The sequence below is a fragment of the Oncorhynchus keta genome, chromosome 28 (assembly GCF_023373465.1).
Source record: "Oncorhynchus keta strain PuntledgeMale-10-30-2019 chromosome 28, Oket_V2, whole genome shotgun sequence".
Taxonomy (NCBI): domain Eukaryota; kingdom Metazoa; phylum Chordata; class Actinopteri; order Salmoniformes; family Salmonidae; genus Oncorhynchus; species Oncorhynchus keta.
In genome coordinates this window covers 62,735,291-62,753,640 of record NC_068448.1, presented here as the reverse complement: position 1 = coordinate 62,753,640, position 18,350 = coordinate 62,735,291, and the positions used below count along the sequence as shown (strand labels likewise).

Sequence of the window (18,350 nt, the reverse complement as noted above, 5' to 3'; positions counted from 1 at the left end):
TATGTCCATGTTCTGGGAAATGTTCTTGTTACTTACGACTTCATTCTAATCGCATTGGCGCACATTAGCTCAACCGTCCTGCGGGTGGGACACCGGATCTGTAGAGATCCTTTTATTTTTGTTTACATTGTTTGCTAACTGATATGGGACATGTATTAATGCCATAATAACATGCAAAACAGACAACAAGAAACATTTATTTTTTATTTTTAGCTAAACAGGTGGGGCTCAAAAGGATCCACCTGCCCTGAATGACTGGTTGCCACTGATCACTAGCAGCACCATATAACCATGTAATATTCAGAGTATCGGTAAATGTACTTGGCGAATAGGTCATTATCAAAAACGTCATGAAGACAATATTCATTTTTTTTGCTGGTGGGCAGCTTCAAACTACATTTCAATGGAAGCTAATGTTGCTAGATATGGTAGAGATGGCGGTGTCAGAATACTTAAAAAGGGCTCAATACGAGGAAAGAGACAGGTACTTGTACAAAATCCAGCTGTGCGATGGGTGTGATCCTTTTACGATAAATCCGGGGGTGTAATCAAACAACAGATTTGCCCAGCCTCCAGTTTCCAGCAATTATTTACTGTAGCTAGCTAATTTAGCTACTGTACCAGATAAACTACTACAGCAAAGACCAGGTTGCAACCCAACACCAGATGAAGGCTTATAAAAGCTTGGCTGCCTGTCGGAGTGAAGAAATATAATGTGATACATTAAAGTTTTGTCAGGCTACTTGTTAGCATTACGTTTCTGTAGCACGATAGCTAGATAACGTTAACTATTTAGCTAATCTCCTGGATTGATTGAAAAATGATCATGCCCCTCCCACAGTTTGACTTGATCTATTTATATATTTCTCACGTCGTTATCCTTTTTGTTCTGGTCAGGTGAACCAATAGCAGAAAATGTCAGGCTTTGAGGACCTGGGGGATGATGAAGGGAGATGGAGAGGTGATATGGCAGTGTAAGAGCAGTGTAAGAGCAGTGAATCTGATGAAAGCCTCACAGGCTGATTGTAACAAACTCATGCTTTCAATTTAAGAAATATAAACAATTTATAGATTTAAGTGATGCAGGTTGGCAGAGTCATGTTCCCATGCTGGAGCCCTGCTATACGCAGTGGAGGAAGGCGACCCCATGCGAGAATCGGTCACATGCACAATGGAACGGAGCAGCTGGCTGATGCTTGCACATGTAAAAAAATGTAGAAATATTAATAATAATTTTCCCTCAACATTCAGCCACAGTGTATCACAATTACAATTCCCACCAAGTGAGTTAACCCTATTGGAACGATGCATAGGGTGTCTAACTTTCACACCAGCGACCTGGGCTCGCTCCCTACCCTGCCGTTTACTATATTGAACTTCTATCCTATCCACAGATACCAGCAGCCCCTGTAGCCAACATCGATTTCTTATCTGCAAGGGCTAAGAAGAGGAGGATGGACCAGGCAGGTTGTACAATGGAGCAGGCAACATCATCCCTGACTTGGCCTCCCATTGTGAGTGGATCGACAATACCAGGAATACAAAAAAAACTCAACCAAAATGCTCCAAAAAGCGTTGCTCTGATGTTATGCAGGTGTATTATTCTTTTTGATTCTTTCTATTATTCTATTATTTTGAATTTAACTTTGTCGGCAGGGGACATATTTTCCCATTCTAATTGTCAAAAACGCCATATACCAGGCATTTAATATCTTCTTCTTTGAGGCCAGAATTTACGGATTATATAACAAAATGTACATTACACAGGCTTTGTGCCCAAGTCAACAACAAAAGCACTGCCACCCTCCATCATGGGCTGTGCAGTTGACTCCACGACTGTGGACGACCTATGCACAATGACTGAAAGCCAAATAGAGACAGTGGAGGAGGAGACAAGAAGCCAGTCTAAATCCAAGATCTGGTTCAGACAGCGAGCCGGACAAATAATTACCTCCTGCACACTGATCCTAACAACCCATCCAATAGTCTTTCAAACAGCATCTGCTACCCACAGAAAATTAGGTGGGAAGTATCAATTGATAGATTTATCTCCTGAATGTACTGATTTGAAGTTAAATAAACCCCAAGATCAATTGCATTCGTTACAATATGTCCCTGGAAGTCCCTTTATAAAAGTGAATGAATTAGAAAAGATAGCTTTTTATGTTGTGGAGACCTTTATAATATCTGTGTTGTGTTTGTTGTAGTCATGGTTACAGGTTACAGACATGAAGCTGATGCCAAACAGTATGCAGAGGTGCCACACCTGATGGGCTCCCTCATTGTTACTCCTGGTGCAGGAGTCTGTGAGATTAAGGTAAGGACGTATACCATACTCAAGGTATGGTAGTGAACCACACTTAAATGGGCAATCAGAAGATGAAACTATAACAAATAGTTATCCAACCCACAAAAGTTTAACTATGCTCATGAGGCGTTTAAGTTGCAGTATATTCTTCAATGAGCAATGGTTACTAGGGTTGAGTATTTCCCAGGCATTTTACAAATGTTCCACCCCGAGAATAAATCACTTTTAAAAACCAGAAGTGTCATTCAAAAGCATTATAAAGCATACAAATATATCTGGATTTGATTAGAGATTTGATCAGCATGAAAATTCAAATCTGATGCTATCAGAGCCTGATGAGACCTGTATTAAATACATTTTATGAGCCCTATATTAATGATATTTAATGAGTCCAAGACCAAAAAAGCCCAAATGATTGTACCGTTATTCATTGCATAGGCTACATGATATACTGTAGGCTACTGCACATTACGCATGACAGAAAAACATAAAAGCCCATAGATTATAGATGTGGCTAGCTAAATGCTCTCTTGGGTAACTAAATGAAACTAGCTCAAGTAGGCTAATCTTTTTGAGTGTGAACTGTATTACTGTACTGTATTGTGTTATATAGACTGGAATTATACACATCTTTCAAAACATGATAAATCAGAAGAGAACATGCGATTTTGGTGCATCACATGCTGCCTACAAAGTTACAAGTATAGGCTAACAAATTTGATTTTAATTTTGAAATATAACAAGGCCTAGTTATATAATTAGTAGGCATATATATATATATTTAGAAAGTATTCAAACCCCTTAACTTTTCCCACATTTTGTTACATTACAGCTTTGTTCTAAAATGGATTAAATCAAGTTACCATGATGTGATGATACTATAGGTCTACATGCATTGTGAACTGCGCTCCATGCTGAGATGCATTGTGAACTGCGCTCCATGCTGAGATGGGCTGTATGTCCCCACTCTGAGAGTTGATTCATCATGCAGAGGCTGTAGAGAAGACAGATTTAGACATCACATATCATTTAACAGTTCCGTTTCACGCCATGCTGTTCATATAAATAATTTATTATAATTTACCGGTTTGTCGCAATTATTTATCCCGGGAAAAGGGAGTGATTTTGGGCGGTAAATCCCGGTAAATGTCGGTAACAGGTTTCCTGCAATTCAACCCTAAGGGGTACATAATATGAATTTATATTTGTCAAAAAATGTATGTAGCAACTGTAGATTGACTGATTTGAGCTATTCTCTTAAAATGCCAATCAACCAACACATCAACTGTTCAATCAATAAAACAACCATTCAATCGATAGATCAATACTGTTTAATCATTGTTGGTTCAATCAATCATTGTAATGCACAGGGTCTATTTTGTATACAGTAGTAATGTGTCGAAGATTTTTTGTTCTCCCTCTGGGACTTTTAAAGTCCATCCTATCCTAACTTCTAGTCATCCATCGAATGCACCATATTGTATTTAATAATCAATTACCCAATTATATTCAATCAATCATTCCACCAACCAAACAATCAATAACTCAACCAACAATAAAGCAATCAATTCATCTAATTATCTCAAAATCGACATCTTATTCCAGTGTCCTTACTGCCACCAGGAGGACATCTTTGTTCAGAGAGTTGGAAAGAAAGAGTTCTGTCTCATAGAATCGGAGAGCTCCAGCTGCGTAGAGACCATGCCAACTACTATCAAGTTCAGGAGCAGCTTAATATTACAGACATTACACACATTACTGCAATTTTGTTGTTTGGAATAAAAAATACATTTTGAGAGAGGCAATTGCAAAAGCCGAGATTTTATAAGCAATACATTCTGACAAAAATGTTGACCGGGAACAATTAAATTGAGCTCTGGTAAATCTATGGAGCCCGGTATGCTATGGAGCCCAGTATCAATGTGTTGCTCCTGTATGAGCTACAATAAACCATTTTATTTGAGAACTATAACAGTGTTCTGGACATTGTCATTTCTTGAATAGCTGTCTTTTTCTGGGGGAAGGGGGGCAAAGGGACAATGGAGTCTGAGAGATTATTTAGCGCACAACACATGACCCCAGTTTTTTCAATCAGTACAACTGATTCTCCAGGTTTCTTGGTAAGGTACTCATGGCTTCATGGTGAGGTACATTGCTCCGTAGCACCTGATATTTTAACACTGACTAACTTTCTAGCGTTTTCTATTTCTAAAGCAGACAACTGTTTCTTGCCCAGTGTAAATGAAGTGCACAGAGCTTTATGGCGGCACAGTAGAACCCTACACTGTCCTCTATATTAAAGCTGCAGACTGCCATAACAACGTCCCCTGACTCGAGATTGTCAAGTAAGCCACTCAGTCTGTTCTGTCAGCTGGTTGTCACTTACTCTGCCACCTCATGCTACAGAAATAAGTTGTTCCTCCATTTCAGTAATGGCAGTGTTGGTCAGGTCCGTCTGGCATGCGGTGGTGACAGATGTACCTATGGACAACAATATGATATATACCAATGTCTTAATATAACCTTCCAATATCTTTCAAGTTTATTACATTAGGCCGAATGTGCAGTAGAACTCTGGCTGCCTGTTCCTCATGCACATCCACATCTAAATGTACCTACATTTACCAAGTTCACAACTGAGCCCAAAATGAGATTGTTATTTTCAAATACACAATCATTTCATACCTTGATTACATTGAGACACAATCACATCCCACCGGGCAAAAAACTAGGTGAATTAATGTTGTTTCCGATTCATTGATGACATTGAATCAACATGGAACACTGATTCAATTTGAAAAAAGTCATCAATGTAAGGGAATCTGTTTTCACCCAACTTTGAACCTAAATCCAATGACATGGTGACATTGTTGTTGATTTCAAAATGAATTCACATTAGTTGACAACATACCCAAATGTAAATAAAAGCTAGACTTTGAACTGACGTCTGTTCCCAGTGGGATATGTCTCTTGTTTTGTTGTTGGTGGGAATACTTGGGAACAGATTTCCAAAATTATTTTGTTTAGCTGTTTCCTGGTTATTTTTTTATTTAATACTTTTTTTCCCTCCAAAAACGAACATCCCTTTTCTAAAAATTTTTTTAACTTGGGGGGCAAAGAAAATATAACTTGCGGGCTGTTTTTTGCCAGTGGTCCGCCTGTTGCTGACCCCTGTTCTATGCTAAAATATTTAGCAGTGATACATGAAACTTCATAGTAGACTATGTGCACTATGCTGTGGACCATTTGTACAGGCAGGCCTTTGTGCTTGCCATGGAACCACAAGGTCACTTGTGTAGGCGATTAGGCCCACTCCTAGTGCCACTTCTCTCCTACTCTCTCCAGTCACATACAGTATATTCTGCAGTGACATTTTGTCACTTTAATGATGGATGGTCACTCAAGCATTTTTATGGCCATTTAAGATTTTGCCCCCAGGATGGACAGAGACCCCCGACCAAGCCGTTGTCCATCTGTCACTGTTTCCGGTGGTGAGTAGGGTGAGCCTGAGTAGGCTAATGCACAGCACGCATCGAGGGAAGCCCTGCTGGTTTAAACCTGCACGCAGGGAGTGAGGGAAGAAGGGAGGGGGGATAACGAGTGTAATTTCAGTCTAAGAAGATTAGTCAACGTCATTAGCCCGTTGGAGGCACTTTGGCTGCCCTGGTGGGCTCCGCACCACTGGTAAAGAGCAGGGAGACAGGTAGATACACAGGTGGTTCGAGGAGGCATGAAAGGCGCTCTGGCTCCTCACCTCAGGATGATTTATTTTACTGTAAGTCTCATGTGGGTGGCGAGGATACTGGCATTACACCGGCAGCAGGTATACCAGATTTGACGGTTAACATTTTTAAGGGGGGTGAGATCAGAGAGGCGCCATGAAGACGCGGCCCACGGGTATCGGTGCCTCGAACGCCAACTGGATGAGCTCACTCTCCCCCGAGCTCACAGCTATGCCCCTGAAGCACCTTGCAGTGCCCGGTAAGCGCGCGCGCATGTGTGTGTTATGTAAACAATTAACCATATCTGTTATTTACAGTCCCTTCAGAAATTATTCACCCCTTGACTTTTTCCACATTTTGTTGTGTTACATAGTGGAATTAAATGTATGTAATTGTCATTTTTTTGTCAATGATCTACACAAAATACTGGAAGAAAATTCTAACATTAGTATAAAAAAAAATATATATATATATCTTGATTGGGTTTATTCAACCCCCTGAGTCAATACATGTTAGAATCACCTTTGGCAGCGATTACAGCTGTGAGTCTTTCTGGGTAAATCTCTAAGAGCTTTGCACACCTGGATTGTACAGTATTTTATTATTTTTAAAATTCTTCCAAGCTCTGTCAAGTTGGTTGTTAATCAGTGCTAGATTCAATGTTGTCTTGGTAAGCAACTCCAGTGTAACATAACCTTATGTTTTAGGTTATTGTCCTGCTGAAAGGTGAATTTGTCTCCCAGTGTCTGTTGGAAAGTAGACTGAACCAGGTTTTCCTCTAGGATTTTGGCTGGTCTTTGTGGTATAATCTGTGTTTTAAATTCACTACTTGACTGAGGGACCTTGAAAATAATGTTAAACATTATTATTGCACACAGAGTGAGTGAGTTCATGCTATTTTATTATGCGACTTGTTCAGCACCTTTTTACTCCTGAACCTATTTAGGCTTGCCAATAACAAAGGTGTTGAATACTTATTGACTCAAAACATTAAAGTTTTTCATTTTTTATTAATTTGGAAATAAAAAAAAAAAAATCATAATTCCACTTTGACATTATGGGGTATTGTGCGTAGGCCAGAGACACACACATCTCAATTTTATCAATTTTATTTCAGGATGTAACACATAAAAATGTAGAAAAAGTCATGGGGTGTGAATAATTTCTGACGGCACTTTACATTGTGTGTGTGTGTGTGTGTGTGTGTGTGTGTGTGTGTGTGTGTGTGTGTGTGTGTGTGTGTGTGTGTGTGTGTGTGTGTGTGTGTGTGTGTGTGTGTGTGTGTGTGTGTGTGTGTGTGTGTGTTGTAGGGGTGTCATATGTCGGTCGACATGAGGCGTATAATGATGACTGTTGGCTCTGACTTGGTTTATGACCTCCCACTGGTAAAGTCTATCTGGGGTTATATGGTTTTAACAGCAAAGCCACACTTTAGCTAAATTAAGTTTAGCACCTTCTCTGTCTGAGAACAGCGTAGGCTACTGTTGGGCTAGAGAGAAAAACAGTGATGCAGCACCTGTGGGTCTGGGGAACTGGGGTGTGACTAATTTTCTGTGTGACGTGTATGTGAGACGGATGTGGCATGCATGTATTTGTTTTGTTTACAATGTAGTGAGGCAAGCCTAATGGATTCAGAGAGGGTTCTTGGTGTTAATCTGTACTACCTGCATGAGATCTGAGTTTGTGTGTTTGATGGAGAGAGAAACAGAGAGAGAGAGAAGGAGAGAGAATGCACAAAAGAAGATGGTTAGCCCACTCATAATATCGGCAGAAGGACCTTCACTTCCTTTTCCAGACTGAAAAGGCATTTCTTTCTCTATATCACTTGATCTGTCTCTTCCCCTCTTCCTCCCTCTCTCCCCTCCTCCTCCATCTCTCCCCTCCTCATCCTTCTCTCCCATCTTCCTCCCTCCCTCTCTCCCTCCCTCCCTCTCCTCCCTCTCTCCACTCCTCTTCCCCCTCTCCCATCTTCCTCCCTCTCTCCCCTCCTCCTCACTCTCTCCCCTCCTCATCCTTCTCTCCTATCTTCCTCCCTCTCCCCCTCCTCCCTCTCCTCCCTCTCTCCCCTCCTCATCCCTCTCAACCCTCCTCATTCCTCTCTCCCCTCCTTCTCCCAATCTCCCCTCATCCTTCTCTCTCAGGGTCCCATGACTCGTTTAGTTTCTGGGTAGATGTGAAGGCCCCGGTGGGCCCTGACCAGAAGGCCATAGTCAAATACCTGGCCACAGCCTTCCGTTTCGTTTCCAAGAAAGTCATGAAGAAGTGGTCCATGACACAGGTGAGGGTTCAACTGGTTCAGATGATTAACCAATACTCTATTGAAAAGATGGGATCCTCAGTCTTTGTCAGCATATGACTTTTATCACCAGAACCTGACGTTTAAGGAGCAGCTGGATGCAGGGATTCGTTACTTTGACCTGCGTGTGTCATCCAAACCTGGAGAGTCTGGTACTGAGATCTACTTCATCCATGGCCTGTTTGGACACAAGGTGGATGTACTGACCCCATAGCCAGACACCTAGAAGATCAATAAACATGTTATTATACGAAAACCTAGAGTAAACGTCTCCTCCTACTATTGACTTCTCTCACTCTCTCTCAGGTGCGTGACGGTCTGTCGGACATTAACTCTTTCCTGGACGCCCATGGTAAGGAGATGGTGTTCCTGGACTTTAACCATCACTACGCCATGGGGATGGAGCATCACACCTACCTCATCAACATGCTCCAGGAAGTGTTCGGACCTAAACTCTGCAAGATCGGCGTTGTTGAGGAGATCACTCTGGACTATCTCTGGGAGAACAAGTACCAGGTGAGACAGACAGGGTGAGGTCAGAAAGTGTGAACACTCCTCCACGTCCTCCACTTACAGATATAGTTGAACCTCTGATAGTAAGACCCAGTCATCTATAAGTTGAGTGTGTGTGACATTTTAGAGTAATAGTGGAGTCAGGATTTCAGTAGAAGCTAAAGTGGATTGCTTACTAAATGCTGCTGCAGCAATTTCAACCTGTCAATCAGGGATCTCATCTCACAGACATTGATTCTCTCTTTGTCTCTCTCGCTCTCTTTCTCACACACACACACACACACACACACACACACACACACACACACACACACACACACACACACACACACACACACACACACACACACACACACACACACACACACACACACACACACACACACACACACACACACAGCTATTTCGGTCTGTAAGCAGCCAGTAAGTCTTAATGGATGACAGAAGATTAAGTCAGGAGGCAGTTGGTGTGTGTGTTTGCACTTGTGTTTGAGAGTGCTTGGGAAAGAATAGTGTTGGTATTTGTATCGTGTGTGTGTGTGAGGGGGGTAGGAGCAGTGGTGGCTATTCAGCATGATAAATGTGACTTGTTTCAGGAAACTAGGTGTATGTCACACGTCACTACTTCACAGGAGAGGCATTTGAATGTAATTAAGTTTGATTCAAATGTGTGTTTTGGCAGAAATGCCTTCTGGAACATGTGAACTTTCATGTGCTTTAATAACAAAATTGTATGCCATCTGTAAATTACAATACGATTGTTAAATAATGAGCCTAGTTGGTTTAGCCACAGAAAAAGACAGGAACCTTCCCGCTAGCCATGATTGGCTGAGATAATGGATGGGGTGGACATGCCGAGAGAGGAGTTTGGATTAGTCTGCCATGTAGCACGCTTTTGTCTACAACAATAGCTGCAGTATGTGGATGTAATCTTTTCTAACGTGGCGTTTTTGAAAGATATCACGAAGAACTGCAAAAGTGTTGCTAAGGCTCTCAACTTTCTGGAGGATCAAGTTTTGAAGTTAGTAGAATGCAGTATGATAGCTAAGGAGACTGAGAAAATTCAGGCGTGATTGCAAGTGAGAATTTAGTTGAGAACAAATAAGGCTAATATACAAAACACCTGTCTCCGGATTCCATCTTCAAACTATGGGCAACCATGGCATCTGTGACAGAGGGAGAAGCATTCATCCTTGTATACGGACGGGTAAGAGAGTGTAGCTAGCTACATTTGCAGATATTAACCATTTCATATTTTGTCAGAAAGTTGTTTTTATTGCAAGTTAAAGTGTACTTTTAGCTAGCTAGCTAACATTGAGCCTATACTGAACAAAATATAAATGCAACAATTTCAAAGATTTTGCGGAGTTAATTCATATAAGGAAATCTGTCAATTGAAATAAATTAGGCCCTAATTCATGGATTTCACATGACTGGGAGGAGTGCAGCCATGGTTTACCCACTGTAGAGTCAGGCCCAGCCTGTCACGTTCTCTGTATGGAGGAGATCAAGGCGCAGCGTTGTACGCGTACATACTTCTTTTAATGAAGAAAGAACACTGAACAAACTAACAAAATAACAAAATGAATGTGAAGCTATATAAACGAGTGCTGATAGGCAACTACACATAGACAAGAACCCACAAAATACCCAAGGGACTATGGCTACCTAAATATGGTCCCCAATCAGAGACAACGATAAACAGCTGCCTCTGATTGGGAACCAATTCAGGCCACCATAGACATACAAATACCTAGACTTACAAAAAAACCTAGATATACAAAAACCCCTAGACAATACAAAAGCTAACATACCCACCCTAGTCACACCCGGGCCTAACCAAAATAATAAAGAAAACAAAGATAACTAAGGTCAGGGCGTGACACCAGCCAATCAGAATTAGTTTTCCCCACAAAAGGGAAAACAGCAAATCTCCTCAGCACCCCGCTTACCCCCCTCTGACAATCCCGCAGGTGAAGAAACCAGATGTGGAGGTCCTGAGCTGACGCGGTCTGTGGTTGGACGTACTGCCAAATTCTCTAAAACGACGTTGGAGGCGGCTTATGGTTGAGAAATTAACATAAAATTATCTGGCAAAAGTTCTGGTAGACATTCCTGCAGTCAGTATGCCAATTGCACACTCCCTCAAAACTTGAGACATCTGTGGCATTGTGTTGTGTGACAAAACAACACATTTTAAAGTGGCCTTTTACTGTCCCCATCACAAGGTGCACCTGTATAATAATCATGCTGTTTAATAAGCTTCTTGATATGCCACACCTATCAGGTGGATGGATTATCTTGACAAAGGATAAAATGTTCACTAACGGTGATGTAAACAAATTTGTGCACAAAAATTGAGAGAAATACGCTTTTTATGAGTATAGAACATTTCTGAGATCTTTTAATGCAGCTCTTTACATTTTGTGTTTATATTTTTGTTCAGTGTAGTTGGTTAGCTTTAGCTACCTGTAGATTCATGCAGTGTATTTACGTTATGAGTTGGGATTATGGTTAGTTGTTTAGCTAGCTAGCTACATGTTTAAACAAAGGACTCCACTATTCAGGTAACCATTTCACTGTACTGTTTACATCTTCTGTATCCTGTGCATGTGACAAATAAACATAGACTTTGTTTGATATAGTGTGTGTTTACCAGAGATGATAATGTGAAGAACAACATGACCTGCACCAAAGTCAAATTAGGATATAAAGTTAGGCCAATGAGACAGTGTCCAAGTTCAAAAATTCTCTGGTAGAATGCCTGCTTTTATTTCGTCACACTCACAACCGTAAGCTATTTTCTGTAATTAGCTTTCCATTAACTTGTAAATAATTATATTGTTGTAAGTTTATTTTCCTGTAATAATTAATACAAATGAGCTAAAGTTAAGGAGTTGTCAGCTATATGATATGGTCATTATTTGAACTGGCTGGCCAACTAACTTAATGTTATCTAGCTAGCTAGCAAACTAGAAACGAACCAAAATATTGTTTAGAAAGTTGCTTTTAGTTGCCTGGTTCGCTAGATTGACATATTTGTAAATGGGTGGGTTTATTGCTGTTAAAATACACCAGTTATGCTATTTTGGACCACCAGGCTGCTGTCGTTTTTGGGTTTATAATTGTTCATAACGACAACAACAAGTTTGATGTTGGATGACAATAGAATGTTCATGATGTCACTGCGACAACTGTATACAGACATGTCGATAGACGTAATATAAACCAGCCTTTAGTCTTGGGTTGTTTAAAACACTACCGTACTCACTGTTTAGCACATGGCTGCACATGTGAATCCTTAAAGAGATGGGTGGGGCTAAGCTTAAGGGGGTGTGAACGATGCTGAATGGATGTAGACAAAGAAGAGCTCTTCAGTAGGTGTACCAAAACATTCAAGGGACATTTTCTCAAAATAATTACTATCCCATTGTTCCTCAACTGTAGTGTATGATATGCAATGATAGTGTATGATAACATGATATCCATGATTTAGATGCACTATTGTAAAGTGGCTGTTCCACTGGATGTCATAAGGTGAATGCACCAATTTGTAAGTCGCTCTGGATAAGAGCGTCTGCTAAATGACTTAAATGTAAATGTAAATGATATCCAATGTTAAAAACACAAAGTTTGCTACATAAGACCGAATTGAGCCAATCGGTCACAAATTTCCATTGGGGTGGGGCCAGGGTAGATGTCTGTTGAGGGGGTGGGGAGGATATCACATAATTTTATGAATCCGGTGACTGGGTCTGCTTATTCATTGATGTTATCGCCAGAAATAACCCAGAACATATTCCAGTCCACGTGATCAAAACAGTTGGAACCTGGATTCTGATGGGTCAGACCAGCATGTACAGACCTGACCACTGGAACTTTCCTTGAGTCTTTGTTTATAGGCGGGAAGGAGCAAAATGGAGTCATGGTCAGATTTGCCGAAAGGAGGACGGGAGATGGCCTTATAACCGTGTCGAAAAGGTGTGTAGCAGTGGTCCAGCGTTGAATCTCTATGAGTTGGAAAGTCAATGTGTTTATATTAATTTGGGAGCACGGTTCTCAAATTACTTTTGCTAAAGTCCCCTGCAACAATGAACGCTGCAGATACGCGGTCTCCAGCTTGTCCAGGGTCCAATAAAGATCTTTGAGTGCATTTTTGGTGTCGGCTTGGGGCCGGATGTACACGGCCGTGTGTCGGCTTGGGGCGGGATGTACACAGCCTTGTGTCGGCTTGGCGGCGGGATGTACACAGCCTTGTGTCGGCTTGGGGGCGGGATGTACACAGCTGTATGTCGGCTTGGGGAGGAATGTACACAGCCTTGTGTCGGCTTGGGGGCGGGATGTACACAGCCGTATGTCGGCTTGGGGCGGGATGTACACAGCCGTGTGTCGGCTTGGGGCGGGATGTACACAGCCGTGTGTCGGCTTGGGGAGGGATGTACACAGCCTTGTGTCGGCTTGGGGCCGGATGTACACAGCCTTGTGTCGGCTTGGGGGCGGGATGTACACAGCCTTTTGTCGGCTTGGGGCGGGATGTACACAGCCGTATGTCGGAATGGGGCGGGATGTACACAGCCTTGTGTCGGCTTGGGGGCGGGATGTACACAGCCTTGTGTCGGCTTGGGGGCGGGATGTACACAGCCGTATGTCGGCTTGGGGCGAGTTATTGGTCATCAACCAGAACTCCGCCTTTGTTGTGAGTGTGTGTGTGTGTGTGTGTGTGTGTGTGTGTGTGTGTGTGTGTGTGTGTGTGTGTGTGTGTGTGTGTGTGTGTGTGTGTGTGTGTGTGTGTGTTTATCAGAAACATCTCATTTAGAGATGTGGTCAGGTGAGTTTCTATGTTCTGCGACCCTAATATCGATTCTAGAGCCAGATTACCTGGCAGGTGACAGGTGTGTAGTAATCAGACAGGCGACGAGACCGGTACAATAGGTGAGTCATAATTATGAATTAGCAGATAGACAGATTAAGGGTTAAGGTGTGAAACTAAATGTTCCGAGAGTGAATCTGAGTCTTGTGTGTCCCAGGTCATAGTATTCTACCACCACCCGTCAGCTGAGAGCTGTCCATTGATATGGCCGGGCAACAAGTGTCCAGCTCCTTGGGCTAACACTACAGACACCACCAAACTCTTTCAGGTCAGTGAGTGTGTGTGTGTGTGTGTGTGTGTGTGTGTGTGTGTGTGTGTGTGTGTGTGTGTGTGTGTGTGTGTGTGTGTGTGTGTGTGTGTGTGTGTGTGTGTGTGTGTGTGTGTGTGTGTTTCGTAGTGGATGAGATAAGGGGATACATCTCATATAAAAATTCTATATAAATCCAACTGATGTTGATAATGATTACGATTATGATTCTAGTTCCTGGAGACAACACTAGGTGAGAGGGCTAAGATGGGGTCCTTCCACGTGACTCAGGCCATCCTCACCCCCAGAGTCAAGACCATTGTCAAGGGCCTGGTCAAGGGGCTACGCAACTACCTAGTTGAGAGGTGTGTGTTATTAGTGTTTCTGTGTGTACTGAGCGTATAGTATGTATTCTGATAGCAGCCAGCAGAGGGCGGTATACACAGTCAGTTTTGTCAGTTTATCAGTCGGTCAGACTCCAAGTAGGGTGAAGACCCTAAACACGGACTAATCTAAGGTCAGTTTGGCGTCTCCCCCTAATGCTTAAAGGTAGGACTTGGGGAAGGTAAACTGTAAGGGTAATTGTTAGTTAGACTCTCCAGGTAGTTGCCCTTAGGTACAGATCTAGGATCGGGTTGCTCTCCATAAATTCTCACATTAACCATTAAGAGTTGACAACAGAAATCTGACCATAGATGAGTGTCTAGAAGCGACTCTGAAGCGGATATTTAGTGGAGACGGCAGGCTGGGAGGAAATGGCCTAATTTTGCGTATGCACGGAAACAAGATGACTTATTATCACAGGATAAACATTCCCACTTCCTGGTTTTGTCCTGACGGCTGCAGGGGCTTAGTGGAAGGTTAAGGGCTCTATCACTGATACGACCCTGGCCGTTGTGTGTGTGTGTGTGTGTGTGTGTGTGTGTGTGTGTGTGTGTGTGTGTGTGTGTGTGTGTGTGTGTGTGTGTGTGTGTGTGTGTGTGTGTGTGTGTGTGTGTGTGTGTGTGTGTGTGTGTGTGTGTGTGTTTGCTGAAATGCACCCATAACTAAAACAGCAAGAGCTCCAAACTTAAAAAATGCTTTGGATACAATAACTATAGTCTGACTCAGACACAACAGCTCTTACACTCCTTATTTTCTCTCTTCCACTCCCCCTTCCTCCCCTTATCATCTCCCCCCTCTTCCCGTCCTTCTCCCCTTCTCAGGAACCTTCCCATCATATTAACGTGGGTCGAGACCCAGAAACCCGGTGTTGACGGGATTAACATCATCACCTCTGACTTTGTGGAACTGACTGACTTCGCCAACACAGTCATCAACCTCAACAACCTCCTGCTCAACTAACAGGACCGCAAGAAAACCTGACTAACGCCACCATAGAGTCAGAATGAGTAGACTGGATATGAGTCGAAAAGAAACCCACTTGGATCTTTTCACGGTCCCGTTCTACCCATCATGGCAGCTGCATCACTGATCACATGACCAGACAATCAGGGACACGTGATAATGGGACACTCAGACATACATCACGTGACTATCTCATGCACTTAAAGCTCACATGACCGGTATTGACTGATCATGGTCAAGAAAATGACCACAGAGATTCACATATTGCGCTTAGAAGTATAGCAATGTACAAGGGCTGAGACTGCTTAAACACACACACACACAGATTTAACACTTTCAATGGTAGCAGTTTACAGCTGTGTGTGACATGCAGTTATTATGATAACACATTCAAGATAGATCATAGCAAAGTTATCTTGATTTGTAACTAGCAATGAAAGTCTGGCTACAGCCACTCACACACAGCTGTCTGGATGTGCGTGTGCGTGTGCGTGCGCGTGTGTGTGTGGCTTGTGGCAGTCCACTGATTATCACACTGACAGAGAAAAACTCCCAGACTAACTGTACATTTCTGTGGTCCTCCTGGAGGGGAATGATGGGAAGGAGAGAGGAGGAGAAGAGAGGTGGAGACCCAGACAAGGGCAGACAGAATGGGGAAGAGCGATAGAGAGGCACTAAAAGAAAGAATAAGAATCAAGGAGGAAAGAAAATGTGTGTGTGAGAGAAAAAGAGAGAGAGAGAAATAGAGAGAGAGATTGTATCAGCACAGCTGCTGTCTGCAGGCAGTGAGGATCTCATTTTATTCTCCCTTATTGGGAAAGATGTTTTCATTTTAGCTCCCTCCCTTTTTCAAATCAAATCAAATTGTATTAGTCACATGCGCCGAATACAACAATACACCTTACAGTGAAATGCTTACTTACAAGCCTCTAACCAGCAGTGCAGTTTAAAAAAATACAGATAAGAATAAGAGATAAAAGTAACAAATAATTGAAGAGCAGCAGTAAAAATAACAATGTATACAGGGGGGCACCGGTTAGTTGAGGTAGTATGTACATGTAGGTAGAGTTAATTAAAGTGACTGTGCATCGATGACAACAGAGAGTGGCAGTGGTGTGTGTATGCAAATAGTCTGGGTAGCCATTTGACTAGATGTTCCTTCCCTTTTTCTCAACTGGTGTGTGTGTGTGTGTGTGTGTGTGTGTGTGTGTGTGTGTGTGTGTGTGTGTGTCTCAGGCCAGACCGCATTGTTGACGCTCTTGCTCTCAGTATCACACACACACACACACACACACACACACACACACGGTAACACACAAAGGGACACTAATTGTAGAGTCATTACACATACCACAGAGGCTTGTGGGAGTGGAGCGTCTCAAATGGACGAAGAAAGACAGACGCGTTCCTCTGTTATTTGTTTGTTCTGGTTTCTCTCTCTCTCTCTCTCTCTCTCTCTCTCTCTCTCTCTCTCTCTCTCTCTCTCTCTCTCTCTCTCTCTCTCTCTCTCTCTCTCTCTCTCTCTCTCTCTCTCTCTCTCTCTCTCTCTCTCTCTCTCTCTCTCTCTCTCTCTCTCTCTCTTCCTCTCTCTCTCTCTCTCTGGTCCCGATGATCCCAGTCAGTTCCCTAGGTCTCCAGGGAGAGTCAGGGTTTCTCGACACCAACGGGACCCTCGCTTCAGTGGGTACAAGAGCATTCTGACGTAGGGCCTGGGTAGTAGGTTATGGATGTCAGGGCAGGCGATGATAATCACATCCCGATCAGGGGACTCCGGGCCTAACTCTGTGTGTCAGTATTTATTTAACTCATTATGAGAGGTGTCAAATGTAATAGCCTAGTATGATGCTGTGACTGTGTGTAGAGAAGAGATAATGGAGGGAGGGAGAGATATTGAGATGGAACTGGTTAAATGCAGCTTGGAATCACACCAAACCACACAGAACCTACCCAAACCACTCTGGATTGTACACACTCTAACCCTCTGGAGCAGTATGCAGTTGTCCCAGACACTGATCTGTGGTGAGTTGAACTGTTTCCCCTCTAATAGATCAAGTTAGGAGTTAGGAGAGGATAAGCTGATTCTAGATCTTTGCCTAAGGATAACTACTGCAGAGCCCGCTCATTGGGCTTCTCTCTGACTGACAGTTTGTTACAGACTTCACTCAACAATCTTTAGCCGAAATGTGTTTCCTAACCTAAACACTGAGATTTGTCTGAATAACGTGTTTTTCTAGAATTACAAGGCAACGAGCCCCTGATTCCGAGCGGCATCCCCTGTCATAACAGCTATGTTGTGGAGTGCCCACCCTCCCTGCCCCTCCACGGAAATTCACTGTAGAATGCTGTCCAACATTCCATGGCCATCTCTCTGCCGCCAGGGTCTGTGTTTCCCTACGATGATGTCATTGTGAAAGTTCAGTCCCTCAGATGGGAGGAGGCCCCCATGGAGAACTCAAACACTGGCCGAACTTTGCTATACCTACCAAAGAATGGACAATAATTATTAAGCAACATATTTTATAGAGCTATTTGTTTTTTTAACTTTACGCAGCCGTTATCAAAAAGCCACCCGGACTACAGGAACTCAATTGTATGTTTATTGTTCAATGACAAGTAGGATGACTTGGTAGTTAAGGCTGGACAACTAGGTTATGCAAAGTCTGTTGATTTCTGGTAGAGTATACCTAAATCAGGGCTGGCTCTAGGCATACGCGGTCGCTTAGGGCCCCTGGTTGATAGGGTGCACCCGGCCCCCCTTAATATATATAAAGATATATATATTTATATATATATATATATATATATATATATATATATACATATAACATATACAAAAGTATGTGGACACCCCTTCAAATCATTGGATTTGTTGCTGACAGGTGTATAAAATCGAGCACACAAACATTCAATCTCCATAGACAAGCACTGGCAGTAGAATGGCCTTACTGAAGAGCTCAGTGACTTTCAATGTGGCACCGTCATACGATGCCACCTTTCAAACAAGTCAGTTCGTCAAATTTCTGCCCTGCTAGAGCTGCTGTAAGTGT

General features: G+C 42.6%; 1 protein-coding gene and 1 long non-coding RNA gene across 4 annotated transcripts; both read left to right on the top strand.

The window, feature by feature from the left end:
* The first annotated feature begins 304 nt into the window (after positions 1-304).
* LOC118360512 (uncharacterized) lies at positions 305-4,259 on the top strand. Of its 2 annotated transcripts, none has more exons than XR_004820882.1 (4): positions 305-484; positions 1,395-1,514; positions 2,208-2,317; positions 3,914-4,259. It is a non-coding gene; the product is annotated as an uncharacterized LOC118360512 (long non-coding RNA). The 2 variants fall into 2 exon arrangements; XR_004820883.1 differs by having other exon boundaries at positions 1,395-1,594.
* A 1,903-nt stretch (positions 4,260-6,162) lies between these two features.
* plcxd2 (phosphatidylinositol-specific phospholipase C, X domain containing 2) lies at positions 6,163-18,051 on the top strand. 2 transcript variants are annotated; one of them, XR_008084341.1, is made up of 8 exons: positions 6,163-6,289; positions 8,172-8,308; positions 8,400-8,519; positions 8,633-8,842; positions 13,867-13,977; positions 14,191-14,321; positions 15,162-17,322; positions 17,538-18,051. XR_008084341.1 is itself a non-coding variant. In XM_035739757.2 (7 exons), exons 1-7 carry the CDS (start codon positions 6,187-6,189, stop codon positions 15,298-15,300), a joined length of 951 nt encoding a protein of 316 aa, XP_035595650.1. In that variant the 5' UTR covers positions 6,163-6,186; the 3' UTR covers positions 15,301-18,051. The 2 variants fall into 2 exon arrangements, 1 of the variants encoding a protein (XP_035595650.1); XM_035739757.2 differs by having other exon boundaries at positions 15,162-18,051.
* Positions 18,052-18,350: the final 299 nt, after the last annotated feature.

Coding starts and splice junctions, on each gene's coding strand:
- plcxd2 (XM_035739757.2), top strand. CDS start 6,187: ATGAAGACGCGGCCCACGGGTATCGGTGCCTCGAACGCCAACTGGATG. Junction 8,520..8,632: donor ATGGCCTGTTTGGACACAAG/GTGGATGTACTG, acceptor ACTCTCTCTCAG/GTGCGTGACGGTCTGTCGGA. Junction 8,843..13,866: donor TCTGGGAGAACAAGTACCAG/GTGAGACAGACA, acceptor TGTGTGTCCCAG/GTCATAGTATTCTACCACCA.